The sequence below is a fragment of the Microcaecilia unicolor genome, chromosome 12 (genome assembly GCF_901765095.1).
Source record: "Microcaecilia unicolor chromosome 12, aMicUni1.1, whole genome shotgun sequence".
Lineage (NCBI taxonomy): Eukaryota > Metazoa > Chordata > Amphibia > Gymnophiona > Siphonopidae > Microcaecilia > Microcaecilia unicolor.
In genome coordinates, this window is record NC_044042.1 from 74,548,435 (window position 1) to 74,564,736 (window position 16,302).

Sequence of the window (16,302 nt, forward strand, 5' to 3'; positions counted from 1 at the left end):
TGTTTGCTGGCAAATAAAGAAGATTACTCTCTCATTCTGGTGTGTGCTGTCTGACTCCTGAAGTATCACAAATTCCTATCTCAATTCCTGCAACACTGAGATTCTTTCCTGTGTACTTTTTCCTGAGATTCTTTTTGCTTTCCCCTGCACCTGTAAGTGCACATGCTGTTGCTGTAAAACTTACACACTCAGCCATTAAGTGGAAGGTCCACAGAATTTACATGGTTACCCATAGTTAGGGCAAATGTCTTTAAAATTTCTTTATATGCCATATGTTTCTGTTCAGTGGCAACCAAGACCCCAATATTCCAAGGCACTTATCTGGATACTAGCACCTGCTGTCCAGATTAGCGCCCTAGCTCGCCCTATCCATAAGTTTTCTGTGGCACTAATCTTTACAGACTTCAGCTGGCATGGAGGATTTTGCCCAACTATACAGACAGTGGCAGTATTCAGTCCACTATCCCTATATTGAGAAAGGTAGTGCTAAATTTATCAGAATAGCAGACTGAAAATCATCAGTTTGTAGAACAGAGGTACTGTCCACCCTATAGTATATTTATTGTCATTCACAAACACAGATCAATGTTTAAATGTTGACTCCTAACTATAATTTTATGTTGCTTCTTGCAGTAGATGGTCCACCCTAAACATCACTAAAAACAATTTAAAGAGAAAACTATTATTGTTTGCTACGTTTTATGTATGTATTTAATTTGAATTTAGCCATAGGCAACATTCAGGCACAGTGGAATTTCTTTGTCCCTGTTGGGTTCATAATTTAAGAGTATACGTGAGGTAATGGAGGCTCAAGCGATTTGCCCAAGATCACAAGCTGTGAGATTTGTACTGGGTATTTACAATTATTTCACATTTACTCTTACAGTACTACAGAAGATATGACATAGTCTTCAGGCACTTCAGTACCTTTGTGTTTTTTTCGACGGTCTCCTCACTAAACCACTTTTAACGGACAATAAAATTAATCCATTTGATATCCCAAATTAAATTTCCCTTCCTATTCCCATACAAAAAAATGGAGTCTCGGAAGTAACCTCACCAAGCCCCGCCCAGTCCCCTACCCACGCATCAATAACCCGGATACAGGAAGTGCCGGCTTTCTTTTCCAACCCGCTTTCCCTTTTCTAACCAATCAGGGTACTGCCTTTCTTCTCCCTCCCCTTCTCACGTGACGCTCTTCTCCAGAAGCTGGCTCGCATTTTGCAGAAAAGCACTTGATGACGTGGTGGTGGGGTGGGTTCTGGGCGGGTGAGGTGACTCGTGTCACAATGCGCACAACGTCGGGGGCGGAGATACTCGCTACATATAAAGCGCCGCAACGGACGCTGCAGCGTTTATCTCGCGTATAACTGCCAGTGTTTGGTTATTTACTAGTGAGCGATCTATCAGCGCAGACCGTTCCTATCAAGGAAAAAGAATCGTATCGTATGTCCGCTATCCAGAACCTCCACTCTTTTGGTAAGTTATGTGTCGCTTTCTGCGCGAGTTACGTTTACGCGTTGGATTGTTTCGAGTGTAAATAATAATAAAGCGGGCGCTATAGAAACGCTGAAACTCGGGCGTCGCGGCCTTGGAAGGGAGAAAGAATTCGGTTCGCTTTAGCATTGGTGGAAGAGCCGGGAGGCCGTGATCGCTGGTTTACTACAGTAACTGAAAAAGACGGGGGGGGGGGGGGGGGAGGTGTAGAAGATTAAACACTATTCCTTGTGAGGTCTCTTTAACGTGCTCCTCTTTTCTTCGGTAGTGGGCGCCCTGAGTGGTGGCTGCAGTGCTGGGGTGGGTGAAAAAAAGGGAACAGTAATGGCCGCGGTCTTTTCTTGCCACAGTCTTTCTTTTCGCTTCGAGTCAACGGGGTGTGGCCACAATGGTAGCGTCACCTGCGTGTGACGTCAGCACCGTAAGGGCGGAGCTTTCTGAGTGGGTCAGCCCGGAAGGGTGTGGTGGTAATGCTATTTCTGTCCTTAGAGGACTCGCAATGGGATGTGAACTATGCTTCTATTTGTATGTAATATAATTTTGGCATTTAAAACGTGGGATCGTTTTATATGTTAGCCATTATACCTTGTCTTAGATTAGTAAAACTAGAACCCCTCCCTGTGGGTGTCTTACTTTAAATGGCTTTTCATTCACGGTCTTCAAAAGTTGGTGACAAGTAACTGTCTAATGCCTTTTTTTATTTTATTTTTCAGACCCCTTTGCTGATGCAACTAAGGGTGATGATTGGCTCCCTGCTGGGACTGAGGATTCTATCCATATAAGAATCCAACAGAGGAACGGCAGAAAGACCCTCACTACTGTTCAGGGGATTTCTGATGATTATGATAAAAAGAAACTAGTTAAAGCATTTAAGAAGGTATATGTAAACCTTAAATTTTGCTTCATTTATTACAGTATAGTCTGTAATGGATCAAATAATGCTTGTCAAAGTGATTACATTTTGCTTCATTTGTTACAGATCAAATAATGCTTGTCAAGGTGATTAAAAAAATATTTTTTTATATGTAGAAATTTGCTTGCAATGGTACTGTGGTTGAGCATCCAGAATATGGAGAAGTAATTCAGCTCCAGGGTGACCAGCGTAAAAACGCCTGCCAGTTCCTCATTGAGGTAATGGTCCTTTAAGTTTTTTAGGGGTTGATGGAACAAAGGTTTAAAGGGCCAGGAAAGGCTTGTGGCGGTTTAAATTGCTTGTCTGGGACTAACATATATTTAGTAGTATATAACTGGGTAGTGCCACGGAGTATACCAAGTTAGCACAAAAGCCAAAACGTTAGATTGTGGGCAGAGTTGGGCACTTAGCATTTAACTGGATAAGTAGGACCCCATCTTTATCCTGTTTAGTAGGGTTAACATTCAGTTACATATAATGAGTATGTGTAGGGAAATAACCATCCAAACTCCTGACCAATTTATTTCAGCTTGTACCTTACTATTCAGATTGCTGGTGGATCACTACAGAAAAAAGTTTTAACTACACTGTTCTAAAAGGGTCATTGGTTTACACCACTAAAAGTATTTCACATCCAAGTGGTTTATATATATTTCTTTCAGTGGGTTCTTAGTCTTGATTCTTTTGTACCTGACTCAAGGGAGGGTTAAATGACTTGTATATTGGTTTAATTCTAAATATTTAATCCACATTTTTTTTCCAGGTGGGACTGGCAAAGGATGACCAGCTGAAGGTCCATGGATTTTAAAAGCTTGTGATAGCTGAAGCTTAAGCGTTTTCCCTTGCAATGAGTAGAAATTCTTGGCTATCCCTTGTCACAAGTTTAAGGCCACACCAGGCTTGTGAAATGCACATCTTCCACTCTTAAGGACTTCTGGTGCATTTATGTAATAAACTGGCAAAACCTTCATCACGTCTCTAGTGGGAGAAACAATCTTCTTTCTTACACGTTCACCTTGGGGTGCTATAATGTAGGATGACTTGATACACAGTGCCTCATACAGTGGTGTGAAAGTCCAGTATCACCTGTGCGATAACTTTCATCTCTGACCAGCTTTCTGTCCAAATGTGAGGTGGAAAATATTGCATATTGTATGCCATTTAATCAGAATTCAAGTTTGCATCAGGTGTATATGTTTTTCTAAGCCTGTAATAGTTTTTATCCTGTCCATTTCCAGTAGGAGCTGCTACGGTTTGCATTTTTGGATTGAAATGAGCCAATGGTGTTCAGAGTTTTCTGACCCAATGAATAGGCTTTAGTTTTTAGCCAGTCATTGAAGAGATTAACAGTTGTAAAGGCATGTAAAAGCGTGATTTTAAATACATGCTTGTTGGCTAGCCTTGTAGTAGTGTCACGATGAAGGCACAATTCAAGTTTTTGTGGCAAGAAGACCAAATTTGTCAAGTAGCAAAAAAAGTTGACTGTAACCAGAGTGCAGGCACTAGGATCCAGCTAAAACTGAAAGACTGGCAGCATAAAGTACAGACCCTGCTGTGGTCAGCCCAGAAAGGACAGCAAAGAGAGGATTGTGTGCTGATATTCTTGGAAACAACACGCTAATATAATCACAGCTATTAAGACCAGAGATGGAAGCGAATGTACTGGGCTGAGCAATAGAGGACTGGGGGGGAAAGTGCTTTTCAGTAATGAAAACACTTTGTGTGATAGGAGACCATGGAGAGCCCTATGTAAGGAGATATCCAGGAGCAGAATTGAAGCCAGACTGTCCAAATCTCTCAGTGAAGTAGCCAGAGAAAGTGATGATCTGGGGCTGTATAGCAAGGAGTGTTGTGGATGGAAATGGTGAATGCATGAAAATACATTGAAATTCTTGAAAAATGTATTCTGCCTTCAGCTCTGGCATCTACATGGTCCAGGACAACAATGCACCATGTCCTCGTGCGAAGGGGTAAGGAACTTGGAATGAGAAGCACAAGTTCCAGATCTCATCCCCATTGAAAACCCGTGGTCTAAAAGCAGGGACAGCTCAGGACCAAATGAGAACTTTGAGTTACTCATTGCTGCCTGGAATGGAATTGTTACTCCAGAACAGCTGCTGAAACTAGTTCACTCTTTGCCGGAGAGATGCAGGCATGTTAAGAGCAGAGGCTGGCCACTAAAGTTGATAAAATTGTTTCAAACAGTCCTTTTCAGTGCCACAGAATTAATAAAAAGGTAAAAATTAAATTACAGTGCTACTCTTAACACTACATCGAATGCACTTACCATCATACTATATAAATGGCTCAAAAAAAATGTCTATACTAAGTAGATGCAAAATTGAATTCACAACTTATGAGCTTAATATATGAATTTGGTTTCATTAACTCATAAATATGAGTTCGAACAGGTGCTATAGGACTCTTTCACACCACTGTACATAAGATCTGTGCAAAGTAGAGAGACTTAACAAAAAAAAAAAATGTGATGATGAGTCCATTATAGCTACTCTGGAAGCAACAACCTACCTACACTAGTCCCTACCTACACTAGTCATAAAGGCAGAGAGGATGATTCAAGAGCATTCTGCAGTGTGGGTAGAAGTCAAAAGAATATCTAAACATGACCTAGTGTGTAAGTAAGACCCGCATAGAGCCTTGCAGTTTAACCAGCAGTAGCAACATCGACCTTGTTTTAATAGTGGCATGTATCCTAAAGCCACATACAAAGGGTGTTAGCACTGGGAAAGAGTTTGTGCTAAACTTTTGGCAAGGGAACAATTGTTGGATCATGTATATCAGTCGTGTTGTAGAGGCAGCTGCAGAGCTGGCTTTTATTAAATTCTTGTACAATTACAGCAAGTGAAGTAACACTTTTACAATTCTATTGTACTGTATTTAAATATTATTTAAATAAACATGTTTTTAAGTATATCTTGTTGTGGCATGCCAACTTAAGGGTGAAATTTTACAAAAACAGCACTTCTCCAGGTAGGAGGAAAGTAAAATTGTCCTCCTGTTCCAATACTGGAGTTGCTGTCAAAAGCCCACTCCAACTATCTGAATCTCTCGTTTGTGTGCTGACTGTAAAAAGTCTGCCCGGCATTGTCCTTGTGTTCCAAATTACCGGAGTTTCTGTTAAAGCTCTCTAGCCCATCCTACAACCAGATTGCTATATGTGGACTCAGACCCTATAAGTTAACCCAGCACTGTCCTTAGTTGATACAGCCAGCGTTGCCATCTAAGCACCGTTTGACATGCAAACACATCTGCAACCCTTTCAGATTTAACAGGTACTGTTAGCAAAAGGTAACTGGTGGGAGCAAGCTTCATGCAAATGCCAGGGCACAAGTAGGCTCTCCCTCTGTATAATTGGGAAGATTAACTTGGTAAAGAAGATTCTGCCTGAAGAGGGTGGAATAGATGAGTACCATACTCACTGTAGTTCAACAGAATATGGCCTGTTTTTAAGGCTTTCCCATAAATCCCTGCTAATAGACCCAATAGTGTGTATGATGATCTTTTTATTGAGCAGCAGCTAGAGCTTACAACTTCAGTGGAGAATAGAATTGGGTCAGTATATCCAGCTTAAACGCTATCTCCTGATGCTGGGTAGGCAGGTACAGTGTGGCTGCTTCTACCACTTATTCAGGTACTGGTGCTACTCTGACTGGTCAGGCTGTTTTGACTTTATGCTGGTGCTGCAGGAAATTGCTGTGTAATGTGGGGAGCAGGCCTACTACTTGACATTTCTAAAGTGCTACTAGGGTTACGCAGCGCTGTACAATTTAACATAGAAGGACAGTCCCTGCTCAAAGTAGCTTACAATCTAAAGGACAAATGTACAGTCAGTCAAATAGTGGCAGTCTACATTTCCTGAAAGGTATAAAGGTTAGGTGCCGAAAGCAACATTGAAGAGGTGGGCTTTGAGCAAGGATTTGAAGATGGGTAGGGAGGGGGCTTGGCGTAAGGACTCAGGAAGTCGATTCCAAGCATAGGGTGAGGCGAGGCAGAATGAGCGGAGCCTGGAGTTGGCGGTGGTGGAGAAGGGTACTGAGAGGAGGGATTTGTCCTGTGAGCGGAGGTTACGGGCGGGAACGTAAGGGGAAATGAGGGTAGAGAGGTAATGAGGGGCTGCAGACTGAGTGCATTTGTAGGTAAGAAGGAGAAGCTTGAACTGTATGCGGTATCTGATTGGAAGCCAGTGAAGTGACCTGAGAAGAGGGGTGATATGAGTATATTGGTTCAGGCGGAATATAAGACGTGCAGCAGAGTTCTGAACAGATTGTCCAGTACCAACACTGAACAATCCAGAAAAAAAAGCACAACTACTAGAGTTAGCTTGGTACTGTTGAAATGCAGTGGTGGTACCTTGATAGACACCTACTTACCTTAGAGCCTTTATGCTGCCCCAACTTTACTGGATAATTATGCTGGTACTGCTGCTGATTAATCAATGGTACCTGGGTAACCCATGGCTCTCCCTGGAGTGGCCCAATACCAACCTGATAGTTGTGCTGGATTTCAGTAGCAGTATTCAGTTAAGTGCTGCTTATAATCCAGATGTGGGTTGACTTAATTTTTGGACCAAAAAAAATGTTTTATCAAGCAATACAGCACTGTATCATGCTTGCTAACTACCATCATCGGAGGTCAAATACCCCCAGAGGTGCACCTATAGAGAGCCTGATTGGCCACTTGGAAGCAGGATTACTGGGCTTGATGGACTGAAAAACTGTGTCCCTTCCTTGATCGGAAGGGAGGCAGTTTTGAGAAAATTATAACAGTGGTCAAGCGCTTGCCTCATGGCATCAATAGTAGATAATGTAGATTTTGTACCGTTTTCTCTCTAGAATCCATACTGGATGCAGCTGCTAGAGAACACAGCAGTCCATCTTCTATATCATGCTGGCTGTTAATGATCATGAGATCCCACTTTTCTGGCAATATAACTGGCTACCAATTAGCTCTAGGCTTAAGTTTAAGATTCTTGTAATCACCTATAAGGCTATGCGAGTTGGCCTACTAGCAGCTCTGTTTAATATGCACCGAGCCACTTGTCTCTTGTCACCTATGCTGTAAAAATGACAAGACTGACAATTCTCTTTCTATAGCTCATTGGGTTTCTAGCAGGGAAATTTTATTTTGCTCCCTATTTTTTGCTTGACTAACAATCTTAGGAGACTTTACATATTCACACTTGGTTAGCAACTTAATTATGCAATCACCAATAATACTATGTAGGTAACAGTCTAGCAGCGAGATGGGGGCTATCAAGTCTTTTGCGTGTCATATGTTTTATTATCTCTCAGTTGGTGAGAAGTATGTGTGTACTCGGTGCAAAGAGCTTCTAGCACTCAGGGAACGGGTTTGATCTCTGGAGGCTACAATATCAGACTTGGAGGAGCTGAGGGAGAGAGGTTTAAGTAGAGAAGGCCTACCTCCAGTCTGGCAACCTCTGCTGGCAGAGGAGAAAGGTTTCGAAGGGAAAGCATCAATGGATATTTTAGACAATGTTAGGGAGGAGCCTGCTGTCTCGGTACATGTGGGTACCAATGACAGCAAAATGTGGGAGGGAGGTTCTAGAAACTGAATTTAGGGTCTTAGGTATAAAGCTCAAATCCAGAACCTCTAGGGTAGCATTTTCAGAAGTGATCCCCGTTCCACGCACTGGACTCAAGAGACAGGCAGAGCTTCGGAGTCTCAATGCATGGATGAGGCGACGGTGCAGGGAGGAGGATTTTAGATTGGTTAGGAACTAGGCAGCATTCTGGGGAAGAGGGAGCCTATTCCAGACAGATGGGCTCCACTTTAACCAGGGTGTAACCAGGCTGCTTTAAGCTAGAAACTGGGGAAGGCTGACAGTTGCTCAAAAGTGCATGGTTCAGAACAAGATACAGTACAGTCTTGATTATCTGACCTTTGCTAATCCAACCTACCGGCATATCTGACAGACCCCCTAGTGATGTCATCATGTTGCCCCTAAGAAGTGCGCGGGTTTTCTTCCTGTGTCTGGTTTCACATGCTGCTGGTTGGAGTTAATAAACAATACTGTATTTTAAATACAAATACCCTATGCTTGTTCTGTATGTATAAAATATGTTTTCCATTCATTTTTTAAGGGGTTACCGTTGTTTACTGTATTATCCACATCTGTATTATTTTTCATTTATCCGACAATGGCTTGGTCCTGTTTATATTGGATAATCAAGACTGTACTGTATCTTTAAAAGATATTACCACAACAGGAAAGATAGAGCATCCTGATAGTGAGGTTGCAATACAGACCGTAATATATCAGGTGTCTTTTTAAAGAGCAGACAGATTTTCAAGACTGCAAATTATCACTGTCAACTGCTGAGCAAGTTGTGGATAGGAACAACAAACAGTTTGAAATGTCTGTATGCAAACACCAGAAGCCTAAGAAATAACATGGGAGAGTTAGACTATATTGCACTAAAGGAAAAGATAGAGATCTCTCAGACCTGGTGGAAGGAAGATAACCAATGGGACACTGTCATACCAGGGTACAAATTAATTGGTGGAGGAGTAACATTATACATTAAGGAGGGCTTTGAATCAAATTATTCCGATACTGATGAAAGCAAGGATTTGCTTTATGGAGCAGCTGGTTCAGGAAGCAATTCTAGACCTAGTCCTTGAGCGCATTCTGGTGCAGGAGATAATGGTGCTGGGGCCACTTGATAACAGTGATCATAACATGATCGGATTTGATGTAATCTCTGGAGTAAGTACATGTAGCAATAAGCAGACCAGCAGTACTGAAGGGATGTGCAGTAGAGAGTTGCACGGGAACAGAAATCTTACCCGTCCCCACTGGAATCTTACCCATCCCTGGTCAGTCTCTGGATTTGATCCACATCACTGCAGGCAAGGAAGGAACAGAAGATGGAACTTGGAACACACTGGTGCACATGTAAGATTTGTCTCTGATTCACTGGCACTGGGTGCTGAGAGGTCGCCACAATCACGTGCCAGTAGGCGACATCTGATGTTTGTGCCTGTGTCAGAGCTGAGGTCTGCGCATCAGCCGAAAGAGGATTAATAGTAACATAGTAAGTGATGGCAAATAAAGACCTGAGCAGTCCATTCAGGCTTTCCAATAGTCATACATTATCTATTCATGATTAAATCAATGAATGTGATATTACGTATTTGATTATGTTCTTTCTTTGGTGTTTCTGGGACATAGATCATAGAAGTCTATCTGGCCCTATCCTTATGTTTCAACTGCTGGAGCTGCCATTGAAGTCCACTCCAGTCTATTCGTCTTATTTGTGGGACACAGACTGTAAATGTCTGTCCAGCACTGTCCTCATGTTCCAGTCACCGAAATGCTGTCTAAGCCCTTTCCAGCCCATCTTAAACCAGATTGCCATATATGAGACACAGACCATACAAGTCTGTCTAGTATTGGCCCTAGTTAATCACAGCCAGAATCGCCATCTAAGCATCACTCGACACATCCACACACATGCAGCCATTTAAGTTTAGGTTTTTTATAACTTCCATTTTCTAATTAGAGATCTTCTGTGTTATCCCATGCCTTTTGAATTCCTTCATCATTTGTGTCTCTACCACCTCCTTAATGAAAGACTTTCCGCATTTGTGCTGTTAAAGCAAGGAGGAGACAGCACTCAAAGAACTTGGTACTTGGTAGATGAGAGACTGGTGCAGGTGTAGCTTACACTTCCATGGGAACCCCGCAGGAACTGTTTCCATCCCCACAGGAATCCTGCAGGAATTGTTTCCATCCCCACAGGAACCCCGCAAAACTTCCATCCCCACGAACCCCATTCCCGTGCAGGTCTCTAATGTGCAGTTTTATTAAAGCACTATGGCCTTCTCAATAATTAATCTCTACGTAGCAAATTTTGAGGACATATTTTTGACTGATTGCACTTTCAAAGGTAATATTTTATTGTGGCGTAGGTACATTGATGATGTACTCACAATTTGGGCAAAAAGTGAGGATACCCTCTTGGATTTTCATGACTGGGGGATAAGAATTTAAAATTCCAGCTGAATTATAATAGAAATTAGATCTCATACATACATAGTAGATGACGGCAGAAAAAGACCCGCATGGTCCACCCAGTCTGCCCAACAAGATAAACTCACATGTGCCATTTTTTGTGTATACCTTACCTTGATTTGTACCTGTCTTTTTCAGGGCACAGAGTGGAGGAGTGGCCTAGTGGTTAGGGTGGTGGGCTTTGGTCCTGAGGAACTGAGTTCGATTCCCAGCACAGGCAGCTCCTTGTGACTCTGGGCAAGTCACTTAACCCTCCATTGCCCCATGTAAGCCGCATTGAGCCTGCCATGAGTGGGAAAGCGTGGGGTACAAATGTAACAATCAGTATAAGTCTGCCCAGCACTATCCCCGCCTCCCAACCACCAGCCCCGTCTCCCACCACCGGCTTTGGCACAGACCGTATAAATCTGCCCAGCACTATCCCCGCCTCCCAACCACCAGCCCTGCCTCCCACCACCGGCTTTGGCACAGACCGTATAAGTCTGCCCAGTACTATCCCCACCTCTGAGATCTCAAGATCCAATATCGGAATGGCAGTTTTGCAATTACCATTTATCGTAAGCCAACAGATGCATACAAATTGTTTCACTACAACAGTTGTCATAGTAGACCTTTAAAAAGAAATTTACATTATAGCCAATTCCCAAGGATAAAAAATTTGTTCTGAACAGCTTAGGGGCCCTTTTACTAAGATGCGTAAGTGTCTACGTGTGCCCGACGCACGCCAAAATGGAGTTACCACCCGCCTACCATGTGGCTCTTGCAGTAATTTCATTTTTTTTTGTGCGCGTCCAATATGTGTATCCTTTTATTTTCGGACGTACACCAAGTGGCATTTGGCACGCGTAGGTCATTACCACCCAGTTACCACGTGAGACTTTACCGCTAGGTCTCAGACCCAAAAGGGATGCGCGGCAATTTTCATTCTGCCGCACATCCATTTTCAGCAAAATTTTTTAAAAGCCATTTCTTACAGGTGCGCTGAAAAATGATTCTGCGCACGCCCAGAACACACGTCTACACTACCGCAGGCCATTTTTCAATGCGTCTTTGTAAAAGTGTATGGCTTCTAGGTTTTATGATAGAGGTTATCCGAGTAAATATGTTACAGAAGGATTTGATAGAGCTGCACAACAAGACAGACTCACTTTTAAAAGCACAGTCTAGAAAAGCTCAAAATAAAATAGTTTGTACACTATACTATGATAATTTGTCTATAGACATCATACGAATACTCAAGAAACATTGGTCAATCATACAATGCATTCCAGAATTTGAGAATAAAGAAATCATGGCTGAGTTTAAAAGAAAGAGAAGCCTGAAAAGTATATTGGCACCTTCTGCTCTTCCAGTACCACTTGTTCAGTCTGTCCATAAGAAAGCAAATAGAATGTTAGGAATTATTAGGAAAGGAATGGAAAACATAAATGAGAATGTTATGATGCCTTTGTATCACTCCATGGTGCGACCATACCTCAAGTACTTTGTGCAATTCTGGTCACCGTTTCTCAAAAAAGATATAGCAGAATTAGGAAACGGTATAGAGAAGGGGATGGGACGACTTCCCTATGAAGAAAGGCTAAAGCAGCTAGGGCTCTTCAGCTTGGAGAAGAGACGGCTGAGGAGTGATATGATAGAGGTCTATTGTAACAAAACAGTGGGTTTTAAGCTTGTAAAACTATTATTTCTTGAAGTGTATTTCTTGAGTTTGACCACTAGGTGGTACATGTTTACATTTAAAGCTTTACAGAGAATTGCCAGTTCCTTCTTTAGTTAACTCAGATAAGAGGTAAGCTGCAGCGATGTGGCCAGCTATTTTTAAAACTTGTTGTTCTGGGCTCTGATTGACCCAGGAGCTCAAACTTCAGCTAGGATGTACTGGCTTTTTCTCCAGTCTCAGCTTGGAAGTAGAGAGAGAAAGACCTCTTTACTGAGACCCTGTGAACAGTAACATTTGATGACTTGTGAGCAGCTATATGTCCTGATCTCCCCAGGTACTATTTAGATAGTAAACAAATGTTTAAATAGTTTTATAAGCAATCCTGTTTCAGTAACCTGTTATTGTTTTTGCTGAGTGCACCTTTTCTGTTCATTGTTCTAATTGTTCATGACAATAAACTTTTTTTTTAGTTTATTGCCTCTGCTTGTCTGGGCTGATTAAGAATTCTGGTGGTTTGTGGGTGCTTTCTAGGACCTGTGGGACCCAGGCGGTGGGAGGAGGGTGCTAGTGTAGAACACAAGCAGGAGGTGTAGGCGGACCTGAGCTGTGCTGGAGATAAACCCTCTAAGTGGCTGTGGGGTAGCCCCAGGTGGGTGACTAGGTGTTTTATGACATCTATAAAATACTGAGCGGAGTGGAATGGGTAGATGTGAATTGCTTGTTTACTTTTTCCAAAAACACTAGGACCAAGGGGCATGCAATGAAGCTACTAAGTAGTAAACTTAAAACAAACCAGAGAAAATATTTCACTCAATGTGTAATGAAACTCTGTAATTTGAATGTGGTAAAAGCAGTTAGCATAGCAGGGTTTAAAAAAGGTTTGGCTAATTTCCTAAAAGAAAAGTCCATAAACCATTATTAAGATGGACTTGGGAAAAATCCACTGATTATTTCTAGGATAAGTAGTATAAAATCTGTTTTACTGTTCTGGGATCTTGCCAGGTACTTGTGACCTGGACTGACTATTGTTGGAAATGGGATACTGGGCTAGATGGACCTTCGGTCTGTCCCAATATGGCAACGCTTATGTTCTTATGTACTCTGCCAAGATTAAAAGCAGCCTTGAAGACGTTTTTTACACGGGCTCTGGGGAGGTGCATGATTTGCCTCTGGTGACTGTGAGTGCCATCGTTTCTCTGTATCCTTTTCTCTCCCTTTCTCTTTTTCCATTATAGTTGTATGCTGCTTTGGTATGTATTTGAATTGCAGTATATCAAAACATGTGAATAAAGAATATGACCTGGCCTGTGCTACTTAATTGAGCCTGTCCCACCTAGTGAGTAGTCTGACAAGAAGCAAAGAGTTCTGCAGTGTAGGAAATTATCCTGAGAAGGTAATGGCAACAGCATGAGGTGTAATTGGGACCCTAATTGCAGGGAGTGGGAAGGCCTGTAATGACTCAGATAATGAATGAGGTAGAGTGGGATAACAGCTATTGAGGGCCTTAAAGGCCAAAATAAAAAATTGTGTATTGTGAGGAATACGGGGATAGGGAGGGGGAAGAGATCAGGTGGAGAGGGTATAAGGTGCCAGAGCCCACCTACAGTCAAGCAAGAGCCCGTTTCCTCACAGAAGGGGACCAACTGACCTGGGAGGATAGGGAAGTTCTGTCCCCGAGGTACAGGGGTCAGGGTAAAAACCAGGGCGTTTTTTCTAGTGAAAAAGGTGCCGGTACTCAAATGTCAGGCAACTCTTCAGGGGTGGGGTGATCATTGAGGGACCCACCCCACAATAGCCTGACCCCCTGCAACCAGTCACAGAATCTATGACAAGGTAGAATTGGTGTGTAAGGCCTGTGCTTTTTCATAAAAACTTTGGGACCATGGGTCAACTTTAGCAGTCAATGGAAAAGGTGCCGGTACTCAGTACCCCCAAGTACCCCCTCAAAAAAAGCCCTGGTAAAAACTACCCCTCTCATGAGCTCTTGAGGGAGACGTACATTGAGTTCAGACTGCGATTCCCATAAAGACCTGAAGAGGGCGCATGGCAGAAGTTTTTTTTCCACTAGGGTCAAAGTGGGTGGTTGTCAGGTGTAGAAGCTGATGGGGGGGAGGGGGGGACCCTAGAACTCTCCTGGAGGATTGTATAGTTGAAAAAGGAAGCCCATTTAGGAGGGGGGAGGGCTTTGCTTATGTTTTGAACTGATGTGCTTTAAACTACAGTGTTTTTTGTTTGAAGTACTATAGCTGAAGTGCTATACTACTAAATTGTCATGTGTTTGAACAGTGGGGGGAGTTTAAAACTGCAGTGCCTGAAAACTAATAGGTATTAAAACTCTGGTACGTGAGCACTACCGTGCTGGGGAAGAACAGTTGTTTTGGTTTTTTTTTTTTTCTTTTTTTCTTTCTCTTCCTTTTGGACTACCTGATTTTGAGGCAGTGTTCTTTGGTGGCCCTATCCGTGGGGAAAGGAGCAGCTGCCTTGAGGATTACAACACTTTTCTTTGCCCTGATGGGTCGCTGTAAGGGACCAAGGTGAGCCTGTCAGAGACCGGAGCTCGTGAAAGAGAGAAGGTGGAAAGAAGCCTTCCGTGGAGGGGAGCCTTTACAGTATTAGGTTTCAAAATTTTATGTAGGTGTAAATGATGCACAGAGAAGTGCACTACAGCCCCGATACTCAGAAGCAAACGTGGGCCCTAAATGCCATTAGTGAGTACAGAATACTCAGAGGTTCTAGCATGGGAAACAATGAGCGCACCAAAGATTAGCGAAATAGCATGCTAATTTAGTCAAACATTAATGGGGTAATTTCCTATTCCCTCACAATGCTCAGAGAACAGCACACAAAACAAAATCGCCCTTACCGCTGAAAAAAATAGCACCAAGCTTGGAGCAGGCATTAGGGTGTTTGAGGAGAGGATTTCTCACGATGCTGTCTTTAAAATCTGCTGATTTTTCTTTCATTTCGAAGTAGAAGGAAGCCCCCAAGATCCAGTAGTGAGAAACAAATGTGCGCGAGTCTGAAAACACACATTAGCACCTGTCTCCTGTGTTTAAATATAAGCTTCCCAAGTTGGAAAAAAAAAGATTGAAAATCTTATATTTAAAGGTGCAGAAAACAAACGCCAATGTGTACTTCACGTTCGGGATTGCCTGGTACATGCACACAGGAGCTGGGCTTACTGTGAAACTTCTGTACATGCACCAAGCACATCCCCCTCCTTTCGCTTTAACAGCGCGCATATAATTTGCATACCATTTCCTTTGAGCATTGGTGAACTAATTTTCTGCGCAGTTCTGGCAGTACAGTTTCTGTGCTGTTGGCTTACTACGGGTGTTCTGAGAATCAGGGCATACATTTATTTATTTATGTATTTTATTTATTTGTTGCATTTGTATCCCACATTTTCCCACCTATTTGCAGGCTCAATGTGGCTTACATTATGCCGTAATGGCGTTCGCACATGCTGTGCTAATCCTGTTTCTTGGGTGTAGTACATGAATAAGGTAAGGGGAATTGCGCATGCTGAAGCAACAGATAACGGGCTACTTGGAAAGAACCCTGACTGGTGTGCTGTAGGCTGTACAGTGTTCTGGCCACCACTCGGTGGCGCTGTGGTATTAATGACAAGTTCTTGCATTAATCAGAATTTTAACGTCTATGGTAAGTATTATTAGGAAAGGAGACACATGACTGCAGAAGATGCTTAGAGCTGTGTACAGATCAGAGTTCTTGCAGAGAGACTGATTTCCAAGGAAAATACCTATTCCTCTTGAATTTGGACTGTATATATGGCTTACCAGTGGCTAAGGCGTGCACTTCACATAGAAAATGGGATAAGGTATTTAGGGCTAATTTTTCTAGAAAACACTATCCCATGACCATGTTGTAACACATTAATGTGCACTGTTTCCTCAGGTCCTATTTATACAGTGGGACTTATTTACTAATAACCTGTTAATTACCATATGCTAACATGCTTTAGTAAATGTAGCCCTTAACTGTTATGATTTATTAACCACAGCGAGGCAATTTATAGTGTGGTACAGGAAATAGATAAATTATAGTAATAATTTGATACTTTGTTAGTATTGTGCACATTAAAACAACACAGTAGATCATCCAAATAACAGAAATAACAGAAAGATGATAGTGTCAGTACAATTTAGATGAAAC

The 16,302-nt window shown here is 42.4% G+C and overlaps 1 protein-coding gene across 1 annotated transcript; it reads left to right on the forward strand.

Annotated features, from left to right (window-relative positions):
* The first annotated feature begins 1,343 nt into the window (after nt 1-1,343).
* EIF1 (eukaryotic translation initiation factor 1) lies at nt 1,344-4,878 on the forward strand. Its single transcript, XM_030221849.1, has 4 exons — nt 1,344-1,479; nt 2,211-2,374; nt 2,527-2,628; nt 3,174-4,878. Exons 1-4 carry the CDS (start codon nt 1,449-1,451, stop codon nt 3,216-3,218), a joined length of 342 nt encoding a protein of 113 aa, XP_030077709.1. The 5' UTR covers nt 1,344-1,448; the 3' UTR covers nt 3,219-4,878.
* Nucleotides 4,879-16,302: the final 11,424 nt, after the last annotated feature.

Excerpts from the sequence above, each read along its gene's own strand:
- EIF1 (XM_030221849.1), top strand. The coding sequence starts at position 1,449 with ATGTCCGCTATCCAGAACCTCCACTCTTTTG. Across the intron at positions 1,480-2,210 it reads CCAGAACCTCCACTCTTTTG|ACCCCTTTGCTGATGCAACT; the intron begins GTAAGTTATGTG and ends TTTATTTTTCAG. Across the intron at positions 2,375-2,526 it reads TAGTTAAAGCATTTAAGAAG|AAATTTGCTTGCAATGGTAC; the intron begins GTATATGTAAAC and ends TTTTATATGTAG.